Source organism: Desarmillaria tabescens, assembly GCF_030435595.1.
Source record: "Desarmillaria tabescens strain CCBAS 213 chromosome Unknown EV420scaffold_17, whole genome shotgun sequence".
Lineage (NCBI taxonomy): Eukaryota > Fungi > Basidiomycota > Agaricomycetes > Agaricales > Physalacriaceae > Desarmillaria > Desarmillaria tabescens.
The window spans coordinates 554,103-567,918 of NW_026848316.1; the positions used below are offsets into that span (position 1 = coordinate 554,103).

General features: G+C 48.2%; 9 protein-coding genes across 9 annotated transcripts; 4 read left to right on the forward strand and 5 right to left on the reverse strand.

Annotated features, from left to right (window-relative positions):
• Positions 1-408: 408 nt before the first annotated feature.
• Positions 409-933, forward strand: EV420DRAFT_1270344 (uncharacterized protein; the record flags this gene model as incomplete). The annotated part of the gene is made up of 2 exons (XM_060467564.1): positions 409-588; positions 640-933. The coding sequence occupies 2 exons, from the start codon at positions 409-411 to the stop codon at positions 931-933; spliced, it is 474 nt and encodes a 157-aa protein (XP_060330857.1).
• Positions 934-1,877: 944 nt separating this feature from the next.
• EV420DRAFT_1680990 (DNA glycosylase) lies at positions 1,878-3,359 on the forward strand (the record flags this gene model as incomplete). The annotated part of the gene is made up of 6 exons (XM_060479213.1): positions 1,878-2,285; positions 2,339-2,529; positions 2,580-2,714; positions 2,767-2,859; positions 2,914-2,986; positions 3,037-3,359. The coding sequence occupies 6 exons, from the start codon at positions 1,878-1,880 to the stop codon at positions 3,178-3,180; spliced, it is 1,044 nt and encodes a 347-aa protein (XP_060330858.1). The 3' UTR covers positions 3,181-3,359.
• Positions 3,360-5,509: 2,150 nt separating this feature from the next.
• EV420DRAFT_1223814 (uncharacterized protein) lies at positions 5,510-6,169 on the reverse strand (the record flags this gene model as incomplete). The annotated part of the gene is made up of 2 exons (XM_060466489.1): positions 5,510-5,971; positions 6,020-6,169. Coding segments are annotated over 2 exons (612 nt in total), but the record flags the coding sequence as incomplete, so codon positions are not given.
• A 254-nt stretch (positions 6,170-6,423) lies between these two features.
• On the reverse strand, positions 6,424-7,082 carry EV420DRAFT_1543317 (uncharacterized protein; the record flags this gene model as incomplete). The annotated part of the gene is made up of 1 exon (XM_060473198.1): positions 6,424-7,082. A coding segment is annotated over one exon (447 nt), but the record flags the coding sequence as incomplete, so codon positions are not given.
• Positions 7,083-8,042: 960 nt separating this feature from the next.
• EV420DRAFT_1543320 (uncharacterized protein) lies at positions 8,043-8,349 on the forward strand. The gene has a single exon (XM_060473199.1). It carries the CDS (start codon positions 8,103-8,105, stop codon positions 8,319-8,321), a length of 219 nt encoding a protein of 72 aa, XP_060330861.1. The 5' UTR covers positions 8,043-8,102; the 3' UTR covers positions 8,322-8,349.
• A 533-nt stretch (positions 8,350-8,882) lies between these two features.
• On the forward strand, positions 8,883-10,673 carry EV420DRAFT_1642926 (DNA glycosylase; the record flags this gene model as incomplete). Its single annotated transcript, XM_060477425.1, has 10 exons — positions 8,883-8,937; positions 8,973-9,035; positions 9,086-9,148; positions 9,389-9,771; positions 9,821-9,828; positions 9,872-10,012; positions 10,064-10,198; positions 10,255-10,347; positions 10,401-10,473; positions 10,524-10,673. 10 exons carry the CDS (start codon positions 8,883-8,885, stop codon positions 10,671-10,673), a joined length of 1,164 nt encoding a protein of 387 aa, XP_060330862.1.
• Positions 10,674-10,936: 263 nt separating this feature from the next.
• Positions 10,937-11,474, reverse strand: EV420DRAFT_1642927 (uncharacterized protein; the record flags this gene model as incomplete). The annotated part of the gene is made up of 2 exons (XM_060477426.1): positions 10,937-11,047; positions 11,085-11,474. The coding sequence occupies 2 exons, from the start codon at positions 11,472-11,474 to the stop codon at positions 10,937-10,939; spliced, it is 501 nt and encodes a 166-aa protein (XP_060330863.1).
• Positions 11,475-11,911: 437 nt separating this feature from the next.
• Positions 11,912-12,707, reverse strand: EV420DRAFT_1543328 (uncharacterized protein; the record flags this gene model as incomplete). The annotated part of the gene is made up of 1 exon (XM_060473200.1): positions 11,912-12,707. A coding segment is annotated over exon 1 (232 nt), but the record flags the coding sequence as incomplete, so codon positions are not given.
• A 314-nt stretch (positions 12,708-13,021) lies between these two features.
• On the reverse strand, positions 13,022-13,683 carry EV420DRAFT_1217016 (uncharacterized protein; the record flags this gene model as incomplete). Its single annotated transcript, XM_060466421.1, has 2 exons — positions 13,022-13,483; positions 13,534-13,683. Coding segments are annotated over 2 exons (612 nt in total), but the record flags the coding sequence as incomplete, so codon positions are not given.
• Positions 13,684-13,816: the final 133 nt, after the last annotated feature.

Genomic DNA, 13,816 nt, shown 5'->3' on the forward strand with positions numbered 1-13,816 from the left:
GTCGAGTCGCCAATCACAGGAGAATCCAGTATGGCGCTTATTCCAACGTTCAACATGCTCCTGGGAACCGCCTATCGTGCTTCTATCTCTTCAAGATCGTCCCTTCGACAGATATCCATCACCAATATGTCCGTTAACCAAATCGATGATCCATCGAGCTCGGATCCAGGGTACAGCCAAGCCATTGGGCTGCGACGAGAACGCAGAGACCGAAAGAAGGAGGAAGCGAAGGTGCCGATGAACAGGTGCATGATCCAGATACAGAAGGCAGAAGAAGAAGAACCATGACTGTCCCTACCTCAGCCCTGCCGAACTCCAGCGCAAAGAAAGTTTTTGGACGTTGAAGAGACAGAATCTTACAGTTAATAAAGGTGACAAACACGCGTCGTTTGTGCTTCACTGTATCTCATGAGTTGCTGGATAGGAAATATCGCGTACAACTATGAAGAAAAGTACCCCGAGGATCCTCCCTACCAAGAGACGGCCCTGAATGCGAGAGTTTGGAGAACATACGAAGATGAAAGCAAGATACACGATGCCAACATGATCGAAGAATCTCGCGATAATGTCGATGTATTGTTCGTTTTTGTAAGCCCTTTGTTTTCAGTGTTCCCTCGCTTCAGCTGAGAACTGTCGAAGGCGAGCCTTTTCTCGGAAGTCGCGACGCCCTTTGTTGCGCAGATATACCAGAACTTTCAGGCAGATTACACTGCCATATCAGCGTCTCTGCTTTTCGAATTGGTCCTCATTCAGCGTCCTATCGCCAACGGTTCCTCGGTCAATGTCATCTCTTCTTCCCCACTGAACCTCAACACGATCTTTGTTCCCGCTATCACGGACGTTTGGGTGAACGGGCTCTGGCTTGGCAGCCTGTTCCTCAGCCTCACGACAGTACTCGTCGCCTTACTTGTTCAGCGGTGGCTTGAGCACTAGCTGCACTACGTCGTCCTGCCGTCCGGGACGCCGCGCGACCGTAGTTTTACTCGCCGACTCCAGGATGCCGACTTTCAAAGTGGCGTGTCCTAATGCCCCAAAACTGAGTGCTACGCTCAGCAGGCCGGTGCCCAACCTATCGTCCGAGATCAACAAAAGAATGCGATATATTCTGAAAGACTAACTCGAGCTCCTGTATCGGCCATCTCTCAACGCAGTCCTGTCAAACAGGGAAGCCGTCAGTGCAGCGAAGTGAAGCTACTCACGGTCAAGACACGGAAGATCAACGCTACACGGAGGATGGGGCAGTAAATACCAGGCGTTCCATACCATGCTTCTCTGTACCCATCTCGACTTCTCGAGGTGGTAAAGTCCTGGGCGAAGTTGATTCCGATTGTTTCCCAACAAGCTTCGATACCTTGGTTACGCGTTTCGAAGAATATTGCGAAGATTTTGCTCAAGTTGACACGCTATAGATGATGGGATCAAGCTCTTGATGGCATTATTTGCACGTCTCCTGGGATATGGGGAAGTTGGGCTGTGGATCACGAAGCAACAAAGCCAAGTTCCCTAAGGAAGCTCGAGGAGAATCCATATTATGGGCCTGAATATCAGGAAGTGGTTAGACTGATGGGTGGGTTCGCGGTAGTGTAACTATTTTGTCGCATACTGATATTTCTACAGAAAATATTAAGGCGTGGGCGCTAGGTATAAAGATTGGTGTGAAGTGTGGCAGAAATGTACGAGACTGGAAAGAGGCTTTTGGGATATGGATGTTATAACAATGATCACGAATTCGATGAACATTGAACGCCGTATGTAGAGTACATACAGCAGACACCAATTCTCTTCACAAATATTAGTAACAGGACGCGATTTTTGTTTCGCCACGTGTCTCAGACAGCCGCCAATCACCCTCTTCTGATTTCTTCGCTTGAATACTCATGTCTGGCTTAAAAAGAACTCTACGTCAATCAGCAAGGCTCGTCGAACACGCAAGCCTTTACAATACGTCGGTAACCCTTGTAAAGCTAGAGGAAGAGTCGAACCTGCAGTCGAGCAGTGACCAAGAATCTCCCCGACGGCCGAAACGCGTCAAACTCGAAGACTCCGTGCAGGACATCGAGGAGTCCGCGAATGTATCCACACCCAAGCGCTCAAAGGCAAAAATGTCACCGTCGTTGTCGCCGAAAAAGCCCAAGGCAATACCGCAGTCGTTGGCGACGCCCCATCCAGCGCCAGAAAGATGGAGGGATGCTTACGATGCGATAAAGGACATGCGGTCCAATATCGTGGCCCCAGTGGATAGCATGGGATGCGATAGTGCACAGTTGAAGGAAACGGAACCACAGGTGAGACGCCTCCCGATTGCAATTCTGCAGTACGCATACTGAGTAATGGCTAGAATCAACGGTTTGCTACTCTTGTGTCGCTCATGCTTTCATCACAAACGAAGGATGAAGTTACCGATGCTGCAGTCAAACAGCTGCGTGCTGTACTAGGTGGAAGTATATCCGTGCAAGGTATCATCGACGCGGAAGATAGCTGTATTTCAGAAGCAATTGCCAAGGTCGGATTTTGGAGACGGAAAACACAGTACGTCTTGTCCTTGACCTCACACATTGATAGTCATTCATTCCGCTCAGATACCTCAAACAGACAGCAATAAGGCTCCGAGATGAGTTTGATTCAGACGTCCCGAAAACCGTTGATGAACTATGTTCTCTACCGGGAGTTGGTCCCAAGATGGCCTTTCTAGCGCTTCAAATAGCGTGGAATCTGTATTTGTTTTTATTCCGTTCACAAGAGGCTGAAACTAGAATGTCTGCCTAGTAACCATGGTATCGGTGTTGACGTACATGTCCATCGAATAACGAACCGTCTAGGGTGGCATAAGCCTCCGACGAAAAACCCAGAGGAGACACGGTTCATTTTGTCCTCTGCAGCTCATTTGCATAGTCATTAACAGCTCGTTTGTAGGCTAAATCTTCAATCGTGGCTTCCGACGGAGCTCCACCCCGAGATCAACCATCTACTTGTTGGCTTTGGGCAGGTAAGTACCCGATCTGTTCCCGGATAAATGCTGAAACCTCTATGTACAAGATGGTTTGTTTACCCGTCCGCCCAAAATGTGGAGAATGCACGCTTAGTTTGGCGGGTACATGTCCAAGTGCGCAAAAACCCAAGGCTGAAAAGTCGAAAAAGGCGGCCAGACCCGTCGTCGAGGTGTCATTAGAAGGAGCATGAAAGTCTATCGTCCGGCAGACCCCTGGCATCATCTCTACGGGTCTATCTCATCGTAGTCAATCGTATGCAAATCTCGTAATCTACACATCGTACTTATCGTTGACACACGGAGTGATTTGGTTCTAATGTAATTGGATCATTGTGGAACGTGCTCCCGTTGAAAGACAGTATTCACCAACAAGCCTTCGCACCAAGCTTGTCATCATTGAATGTCAAATTTTCGCTAAAGTATCGCACTACAAGTTTAATATTCTTATCAACTAAACCTGCTGCTCTTGTTCCGGCTTGCCATCCCGCTTTCGACCAAGACACTTTCCCAAAAAGTGACCTATGCACCGTGCTGGCGACAACTCAGGCAGCCCCTGGATTGACTGTCAGTATTTGACCAAGGAAGAGATACCAGCTTACCATGATACGTGCTCTGCGGTCAAAAAAGTCATCAAGAACATGTATCGCATATCTGATATTTTCTTTTTCGACTTGAATTTCATCGGTCCACAGTGGGCCAAAGTCTGAAAGCATTGGTCGCCACACACGCTGACTGCTGAAAAAGTCTCCCTCATCGCTTTGTACTAGATCACGAAGTTTCCTGCGACACTCGTCCCAGGCAGCATCTTGTGAACGGAGCTGCACTAGTGTCGTGATGTCCCTGTAAACGGAAGCCCGGTCTATATCCTCGAAACCATGTGTAGCCAAGATAGAGCACGCAGTGAAAAGATTGCGTGGGTTATGGAGATGGTTCATGTGCAGCTGAAATGTTGCTTCTTTCACAGCTCCAACCGATCCATGTTTCATGGCGGATATTCCTGCAACGTACTCCCTAACCATTGGGACTGATGCTTCATGAAATATATGGTTTCCAAGAAATGGTAGACATTGACTTTCAAGGAACACAGTAAAAGCAACCGGAATGCGCCCTGCGAGGAGACTGGTCAACACCCTGCATCCGCAGTCAGACTGGCGGCCGACAGATGTTATACAGTCCCATTGTATTGTCATGAAATCAACTATTGATCGAAGACCGCGCAAAGAACAAGCAGAGGGAGAGATGTTAGCTGGAGAATGATAGGCGCGGATGATATCTTTGCACAACGTGTCGTACCATAATATGTTGTCATCTGAGAGTTGTCTCCAAATAACACAAACAAGGATATCCTCAAGCACGGTTATGACAGCAGTAGCTTCCTGGGATGAGAACGTTTGGCCAGAGATCCACCGAACAGCGTCGCTTAACGAGTCATAAATATGAGACGTATCAGACTCGGGGAGGGACAGTCTATGGAGTAAGAATTTGATGGCTGCCACAAACACTCTCAGAGATTGGGGACAACGATGACTCGCTCGAAGGTGGATCCTTGACAAATGCAGAAAATATGCGGAGAACATCATCATAGATTTTGTCAAGAAAATAGGGAAACGCGTCCTTGAATTCAACAGCCAATGGAGAATTAAAGTCCTGTGTTAGGGCTTTCTTTGATGCATTGTACGAGTCAAAGATGACAGAGCAGAGGTAGAGTGGAAACATATCGGTGTAATTATCATGAACAAGAGACAGGGGTTCAAAGACATCGGCTGATTTCATAAGGTTCAACCAACAACGTGGCGGCAGCTTCAAAGCATGGGCAATAGTTTCCTTGAGAAATGCCTGACGGTCGACTTTATCTCCGTTTCCCTTGGATAGGTCATGGCCATGGGATAGGATCGCGGCAGTGAGCTCATATGAAGTATTGGGGACAACAATGTGACTCCGATGTATGCGGTAGAAGTGAGAATGAAAACGAAGGAGGCGTTCAAATTTGAGTTCCATGCCCGGCACTGGTTCGTAAATATCGTCACCAATTGCCTGTAGGCATTGTCTAAGCAAAGACCACTCCAAGGCATACACCACTCCATTATCTCCCTGACATACTTGAAACTTTTCTGCTGACGCCATCGGCAGCCCCCCAATAGACTGTACAACTATGCTTTGGACGGTGCGATTGGAGGAGACGGCGAAGAGCCAATCCAATGCTTCAGCCGCCAAGTTTGTTGACATCTGTTCCACAGACTCGGACTCTATCATCGTTAGCGACAGTAGATTTCTTGCTTGTACATGGGGAAGATAGTCAAGCATGTCGCTAAAACTCCCTGCTCTACATGCAGAAAAGAATCGTGCTTTGTCATCCCATGTCACTTGTGGGACGATACGGCAAAAAGTGACATAGACAAGATCGCAGAGAGGTGTACGATAAGGGCATTGAGGGAATAGAATGGGAAGAATGGTTGCCACCGCATATGCAGCGTACACAAGGGTGGTCCCTGCACAAATGATCCATGACAGAGCTGCCCGGAGTGGATGGAGGAAAATCACCAAACCGCTGAGAAAAATGGCGAGAGCGAGGTGCATCAGGACAGGGAGAAGTCCTACGATAACCTGTACATGCCACTTTTGAAAGCCGGCATATCGGAACTGGCGAGTAAAACTGCGATCGCGCGGTGTGCCAGAAGGGAGGGCAACATAGTGGTGCAGCCACTGCTTAACAAGTACGGCGACGAGTGCAGTCGTCAGGCTTAGGAACAGGCTTGTGAACCAGAGCCCATTCACCCAGACGTCCGTGGTAGCGGGAACAAAAGCAATGGTGGGGTTGAGGGAAGAAGGGACGATGGCATCGACCGGGGAACCGTTGGCAATAGCGCGTTGGACAAGGACCGATTCATAGAGTAGAGACGCCGACATGGCGGCGTAGTCTGGCTGCAAACTCTGCGATGTCTGGGCCACAAATGTCGTCACAACCGCTGAGAAGAGACCCGCCTTGGACATGGCTCAGCAAGGAAGTAAAGAAGGCACGACAGGACTCACGAAGACGAGCAATACATCGACATTATCTCGAGATTCTTCGACCATGTTGGCATCGTGATTCCTGCTTTCATCTTCGTACGTTCTCCAAACCCTCGCATTCGGTGCTGTTTCTTCATAGATGGGATCCTCGGGGTATTTCTCTTCATAGTTGTATGGATCGTTTCCTACAGCACTTCATGAGATAAGAAACAGAAAAAGAAGAAATCTCCACACCTTTCCTAACCGTAGGATTCGATCTCTTCATTGTCCCAAAAACCTTCTTCGCGCTGGCTGCATTTGGAGGATCCTGCACGGGGGGGGTGGGGTCTTCATCCTGCACCAGTTCTCCTCCACCCTCCTCGATCTCTATCTCCTGGCCATTCTCAGTCGTATCAAGTCTGCGCTCCCCACCTTGTTCTGCAGCCTGGTGTGTTCTCTTCCCGTTTGACAGCGCTTGGTTTCGATGAGCCATCGCCTTGTAAGTTCGACATGTTGGAACGATGCAAGCAAAGGTGCCTCATGGCAGCCGACAGGTAATGCTTGGGATCAGATTGTCACACGGCACATCCGTCGGAGGTTGTCGTCGTGATGTATCATCTGGGCCTCTCCAGTGTTGCCATTGCTGGACCTTCCCAGGTTGTAGACACATTCGTCGGATTGCTCTGGATGGAGGTACGAAGGGAACGGTCAGTACCGGTGTTCGCTTTTCAGCACCACCTGACAGCCGCTTCACTGTATAGAGTATGCCGTCACAGTAGGGATTGCTGCATGCTGGAGATAAAAGTTTCGGCAGTTCTGAAGGGTAATGGACGTCCCAACACGACCTGCAACAGAATAAATAGGTGATAAACCCTCCTGTCGATACTCCAAGTCGTTTCTCGACAGTAGCAAGTGTCTGTGCAAATCTGTCAAGCCCGGCGAATGATTCTTCAGGGTGGGAAGCCTGCAATTGACGCTGTGCAGACTCAAGAAGTGGATATGATAACCTTGTAGCATTGAAGCGGCGGTCTTGTGAGTAATGTTGTCGAAAGCAGCGGCCGAAAATACACGTATGTATGCATGTCGTATGGAGGGATGGTCATCGAATGCCCATGGCAGTTCACAAAAGTCGAAATCGTCTTCACTGACAAAGGCATTACCGGGTTGTGAAGAATCGAATAGCGTCGTGCTTGATTTGAAATGTGGATCGTCAGCAATGTTTTCTCCTTCATCACTACCAGAGTCGCCATCTTCATCAGAACTAGAGGTAGCGCCCTCTTTGTCGTCTCCAAAACTGTCCTCATAAGCCTCAGACTCCGAACTATCGAATTCACCGAACTGGTGAGGGTCATAGTCGCCAAATGAATCCAGCATGTCGGCTTCAGTGACCCACGCATTGACCTGTGCTTCTAGGTGACTGGTAGGACTTGCTTGAAGCTGCGATGCTTGTCCTTTGCTCAGTGACGATGTCAGACGTGTACTGATTATCGATAGAGTTAGAAACGGGTCCTGCAGACGAGAGATACTCTGATACTCACCTCCAGAATGACTTCTTCAACACCTTCCCTCGTCTTCTCTGGTGAAAGCCTTCTTGTCTTGCTTTCTCAAGCTCAGCTTTCCTATGATTGTCGGCAGTTTGGGAATCTTGTTTCAAGTTACGGCGCTTGCAATTTGCGCATGGGCACCAGACAAGAGCAGTTGAAGGACCAGTCGGCATGGTCTCTGATATCGCAAGCTGCGCGAGGTAGTGGTTGGGGTTCAAGTCGGAGGTGCACTTGACTGTTGGGCCCAGAGAGCTCGAAGTCGATGCCATGACGTGGCAAGCAGCAGCCAAAGGCCCATCGCGGCAGAAATATTGACTAATTCCGAGGAGACGCACGCAGAATACAAGCAAAATATAAGATATATTGTTGAGATAGTGGTGGAGCGAGAAGAGGATCGAAATAGATCAACTATCTTGTAATTATAACAGGTATCAACAAGATAGCCGCGGCGACTTTTCTTAGCTCAAAGTCCGGTGCGAAGAGTTGCGAGATAATGTTGATGTATTGCTTGGATAGCGTCGATCTATTACTCGTTTTTGTAAGCCCTTTACTTTCGATGTGTCTCTTCTCTCCATCTGAAAATGTCGAAGACGGGCCTTTTCTCGGCAGTTGTGACGACCTTTGTTGCGCAGACATACCAGAACCTACAGGCTAACTACACTGCCATGTCAGCATCTCTCCTTTTCGAACTGGTCGTTGTTCAGCATGCTATCACCAATGGTTCCTCGGTCGAAGCCATTTCTTCTTCCCCACTGAACCCAACACTGTCTTCGCTCCCGTTGCCACGGATGTTTGGGTGAACGGGCTCTGATTTGTCAGTCTGTTCCTCAGTCTCACGACAGCACTCGTCGCTGTACTCGTTAAGCACCAGCTGCACTTCGTCGTCCTGCCATCCGGGGCACCGCGCGACCATAGTTTTACTCGCCAATTCTGGTATGCCGGCTTTCAAAAGTGGCATGTCCAATGTCCTGAAAACTGAGTGCTACGCTCAGCAGGCCAATGCCCACCCTATCATCTGAGATCAACAAAAGGATGCGACATACTCTGAAAAGAGTTCCCATAACGCCATCTCTCAACGTAGTCCTGTCAAGCAGGGAAGCCGTCGGTGCAGCGAAGTGAAGCTACTCACGGTCAGGATACTAAAAATCAACACTATACAGAGGATGGGGCAGTAAATATATCGGGCATTCCATACCATGCTTCCCACATACCCATCTCGAATTCGCAAGGTGGTAAAGTCCAGGGCAAAGCTGATCCCGATTGTTTCCCAACAAGCTTCCATACCTTGGTTACGCGTTTTGAAGAATACCGCGAAGATTTGCTGAAGATGACACGCTATAGATGATAAGGTAAAGCTCTCGATGGCCTTATTTGCACGTCTTCTGGGATACGGGGAAGTTGGGCTCTGTGTCAAGAGTGAGATCTTGAGGCAACAAAGTCAGGTTCCTTAGGAAAGCTCGAGGAGAATCCATACTGTGAGCCTGAATATCAGGAAGTAAATAGACTGGAAATGGGTGAGTTCATGGTAGTGCAACTATTTTGTCGCATGCTGACATATCTACAGAAAATATTGAGGCGTGCGCGATGGCTGACCCGCCTTCGCTTGCAGTGCTAGGCATAAAGATTGGTGTGAAGTGTGGCAGAAATGTACAAGACTGGAAAGAGGCTTTGGGGATATGAATGTTATAACAATAATCACTTTAATGAACGCCGTATATAGAGTACATACAGCAGACATCACTTTTCTTTACAAATGTTAGCAGAGGACGCGACTTTTGTTTCGCGCATGACTTTCACGTGTCTCAGACAGCCGCCAATCGCGCTCTTCCAGTTTCTTCACTTGAATACTCATGTCTGGCTTAAAAAGAACTCTACGACACTCAGCAAGGCTTGTCGAACACGTTAGGCCCTTACAACACGTCGGTAACACTTGTAAAGCTAGAGGAAGAGTCGAACCTGCAGTCAAGCAGTGACCAGGAATCTCCTCGACGGCCAAAACGCGTCAAACTAGAAGACACCGTACAGGACATCGAGGAATACGCAAATGTATGCACACCCAAGCGCTCAAAAGTGAAAAGGTCGTCGCCGAAGAAGCTCAAACCAATACCGCAGTCATTAGCGACGCCCCATCCAGCCCCAGAAAAATGGAGGGATGCTTACGATGCGATAAAGGACATGCGGTCCAATATTGTGGCCCCAGTGGATAGCATGGGAAGTGATAGCGCACAATTGGGGGAAAAGGAGCCTCAGGTAAGACTGCCTCCCAATCCTACCAGTACGTGTGCTGAGTAATGGCTAGAATCAACGGTTTGCTACTCTTGTGTCGCTCATGCTTTCATCACAAACGAAGGATGAAGTTCACCGATGCTGCAGTCAAACAGCTGCGTGCTGCACTAGGCGGAAGTATATCCGTGCAAGGTATCATCGACGCGGAAGATAGCTGTATTTCAGAAGCAATTGCCAAGGTCGGATTTTGGAGACGGAAAACACAGTACGTCTTGTCCTTGATCCCTCGCACTGATATCTGCTTATCGCTGCTCAGATATGTGAAACAGACAGCAATAAAGCTCCGAGACGAGTTTGATTCAGACGTCCCGAAAACGGTTGATGAACTATGCTCTCTACCGGGAGTTGGTCCCAAGATGGCCTTTCTAGCGCTTCAAATAGCGTGGAATCTGTATTTATCTATTTTTCTTCCGTTCCCAAGAGGCTGAAACTAGAATGTCTGCCTAGTAACCATGGTATCGGTGTTGACGTACATGTCCATCGAATAACGAACCGTCTAGGGTGGCATAAGCCTCCGACGAAAAACCCAGAAGAGACACGGTTCATTTTGTCCTCGCAGCTCATTTGCATAGTCATTAACAGCTCGTTTGTAGGCTAAATCTTCAATCGTGGCTTCCGACAGAGCTCCACCCCGAGATCAACCATCTACTTGTTGGCTTTGGGCAGGTAAGTTTCCGTTCCTTTTCCAGATAAATGCTGAAACACCCATATACAAGATGGTTTGTTTACCCGTCCGCCCAAAATGTGGAGAATGCACGCTTAGTTTGGCGGGTACATGTCCGAGTGCGCAACTTGAAAAACCCAAGGCTGAAAAGTCGAAAAAGGCAGCCAAGCCCGTCATCGAGGTGTCATTAGAAGGAGCATGAAAGTCTATCGTCCGGCAGACCCCTGGCATCGTCTCTACGAATCTATCTCATTGTAGCCAGTCGTATCATGCAAATTTCGTAATCTACCGACTATCGTCGACTCACGGAGTGATTTAGTGGTTCTAATGTAATTGAATCATTATGGAACATGTGCCCCCGTCGGAAGACAGTATTCACCAACAAGCCTTCACACCAAGCTCGTCATCATTAAACGTCAAATTTTCGCTAAAAGTATCGCACAACAAGTTCAATATTCTTATCAACTAAACATGCTGCTCTTGTTCCGGCTTGCCCTCCCGCTTTCGACCAATGCACCTTCCCAAAAAGTGACCTATGCACCCTGTCGGCGACAACTCAGAGAGCTCCTGGATCGACTGTCAATATATGAGTAAGGAAGAGATACCAGCTTACCATGGTATGTGCTCCACAATCAAAAAAGTCGTCAAGAACATGTATCGCGTATCTGATGTTTTCTTTTTCAATTTGAATTTCGTCAGTCTGCAGAGGGCGAAATTTATAATCATCATCATCCCGTATGCGCTGTGTACTGAAAAACTCCCCCTTATCACTTTGTACCAGAGTACGAAGTTTCCTGCGACACTCGTCCCAGGCAGCGTCCTGTTGACGTAGCTGCACTAGTGTCGTGATGTCCCTGTAAATGGAAGCCCGGCGGTCTATATCCTCGAAGCCATGTGTAGCCAAGATAGAGCACGCGGTGAAAAGATTGTGTGGGTTATGAATATAGTCCATGTGCAGCTGAAATGTTGCTTCGTCCACAGCTCCAACCGATCCATGTTTCATGGCGGAAATTCCTGCAATATACTCCCTAACCATTGGGACTGACGCTTGATGAAATATATGGTTTCCAAGAAATGGTAGACATTGACTTTCAAGGAACATAGTGAGAGCTACCGGAATGCGCCTTGCAAGGAGATCGGTCAAGATCTGACATACAGTGTCAGACCACCGGTAGGAGTCAAAGAAAAGCGATATATGGTTCCAATGTATTGTCAAAGAATCAACCATTGATCGAAGACCTGCGCAAAGAACAAGCAAAGGGAGAGATTTCAGCTAGAGACTGATAGGCGTAGATGGTACCTGTGCACAACTGGTCCCAACATGATATGTTGTCATCTGAGTCTTGTCTCAAAATGACACAAAAAAGGATATCCTCAAGCACTGTTATGACAGCAGTAGCTTCCTGGGATGAGAACGTTTGGCGATAGATCCACCAAACAGCTTTGTTTAACGACCGATAAATGGTGGTGCGAGACGTATCAGACTCCGGGAGGGAAAGTCTATGGAGTAAGAATTTGATGGCTGCCACAAACGCTTGCAGAGATCGGGGCAACGATGGCTCGCTCAAAGATGGATCCTTGACAAATCCAGAAAATATGTCGAGAACATCGTCATAGATTTTGTGAAGAAAATAGGGAAACGCGGCCTTGAATTCAACAACCAATGGAGAATTAAAGTCCTGCGTTCGGACCTCATTTGATGCGTCATACGAATATAAGATGATGGCAGAGCAGAGATGGAGCTGGAAACATATCGGCGTGATCATCATTATCAGGATCCAGGGGACGAAAGACATTGGCTGATTTCATAAGGTTCAACCAACAACGTGGCGGCAGCTTCAAAGCATGGGCAATAGTTTCCTTGAGAAATGCCTGACAGTCGACTATATCTCCGTTTCCCTTGGACAGGTGATGGCCATTGGATAGGATCGCGGCAGTGAGCTCGAATGAAACATTGTGGAAAACAATGTGATAGCGGTAGAAAGCGGAAGGATAAGAACGAAGCAGACGTTCGAGTTTGAGTTCCATACCTGGCACTAGTTCGTAAACATCGTCATCAAATGCCTGCAGGCAATGTTTAAGCAAAGAGTAGTGCGAGGTTTCCATCGCTATTAAATATCCTTCACGTGCCTGAAACTTTTCTTCTGATGCTATCGGCAGCCCCCCAATGGACTGTATCACTATACTTTCGACGGTGGGATTAGAGGAGGCTGACAAGAGCCAGTCCAGTGCTTCAGCCGCCAAGTCTGTTGACATCTGTTTCACAGATCTGGACTCCATCACCGCCAGCGACAGTAGATTCCTTGCTTGTACATAGGGAAGATAGTCAAGCATGTCGCTAAAACTCCCTGGTCTACACACAGAAAGGAATCGATCTTTGTTGTGCCATGTCACTCGTGGGACGATACGACAAAAAGAGACATAGACAAGATCGCAGAGAGGTGTACGATAAGGACATTGAGAGAATAGAATGGGAAGAATAGTCACCACTGCATACGCAATGGAGACAAGGCCAGTCCCTGCACAAATAATCCATGACAGAGCTGCCCGGAGTGGATGGAGGAAAACTACCAAGCCGCTGAGAAAAATAGCGAGGGCGAGGTGCATAAGAACAGGGAGGAGTCCTATGACGACCTGCACATGCCACTTTTGAAACCCGACATATCGGAACTGGCGAGTAAAACTGCGATCGCGCGGCGTTCCCGAAGGGAGGGCAACATAGTGATGCAGCCACTGCTTAACAAGTACGGCGACGAGCGCAGTCGTCAGGCTTAGGAACAGGCTTGTGAACCAGAGCCCGTTCACCCAAACGTCCGTGGTAGCGGGAACAAAAGCAATGGTGGGATTGAGGGAAGAAGGAGTGATGGTGTCGACCGGGGAACCGTTGGCAATAGCGCGTTGAACGAGGACCGATTCGTAGAGCAGAGAAGCCGACATTGCGGCATAGTCCGGCTGCAAACTCTGCGATGTCTGGGCTACAAATGTCGTCACGACCGCCGAGAAAAGACCCGCCTTGGACATGGTTCAGCAATGAAGTAAAGCAAGGGAACTACAAGACTCACGAAGACGAGCAAGACGTCGACATTATCTCGAGATTCTTCGACCATGTTGGCGTCGTGAGTCCTACTTTCATCTTCGTACGTTCTCCAAATCCTCGCATTCGGTGCTGTTTCTTCGTAGATGGGATCCTCTGGGTATTTCTCTTCATAGTTGTACTGATCGTTTCCTACAGCACTTCATGAGATACGAAACAGAAAAAGAAGAAATTTCCACACCTTTCCTAGCCGTGGTATTCGATCTCTTCATTCCGAAAACCTTCTTCGCGCTGGCTGCATTCGGAGGATC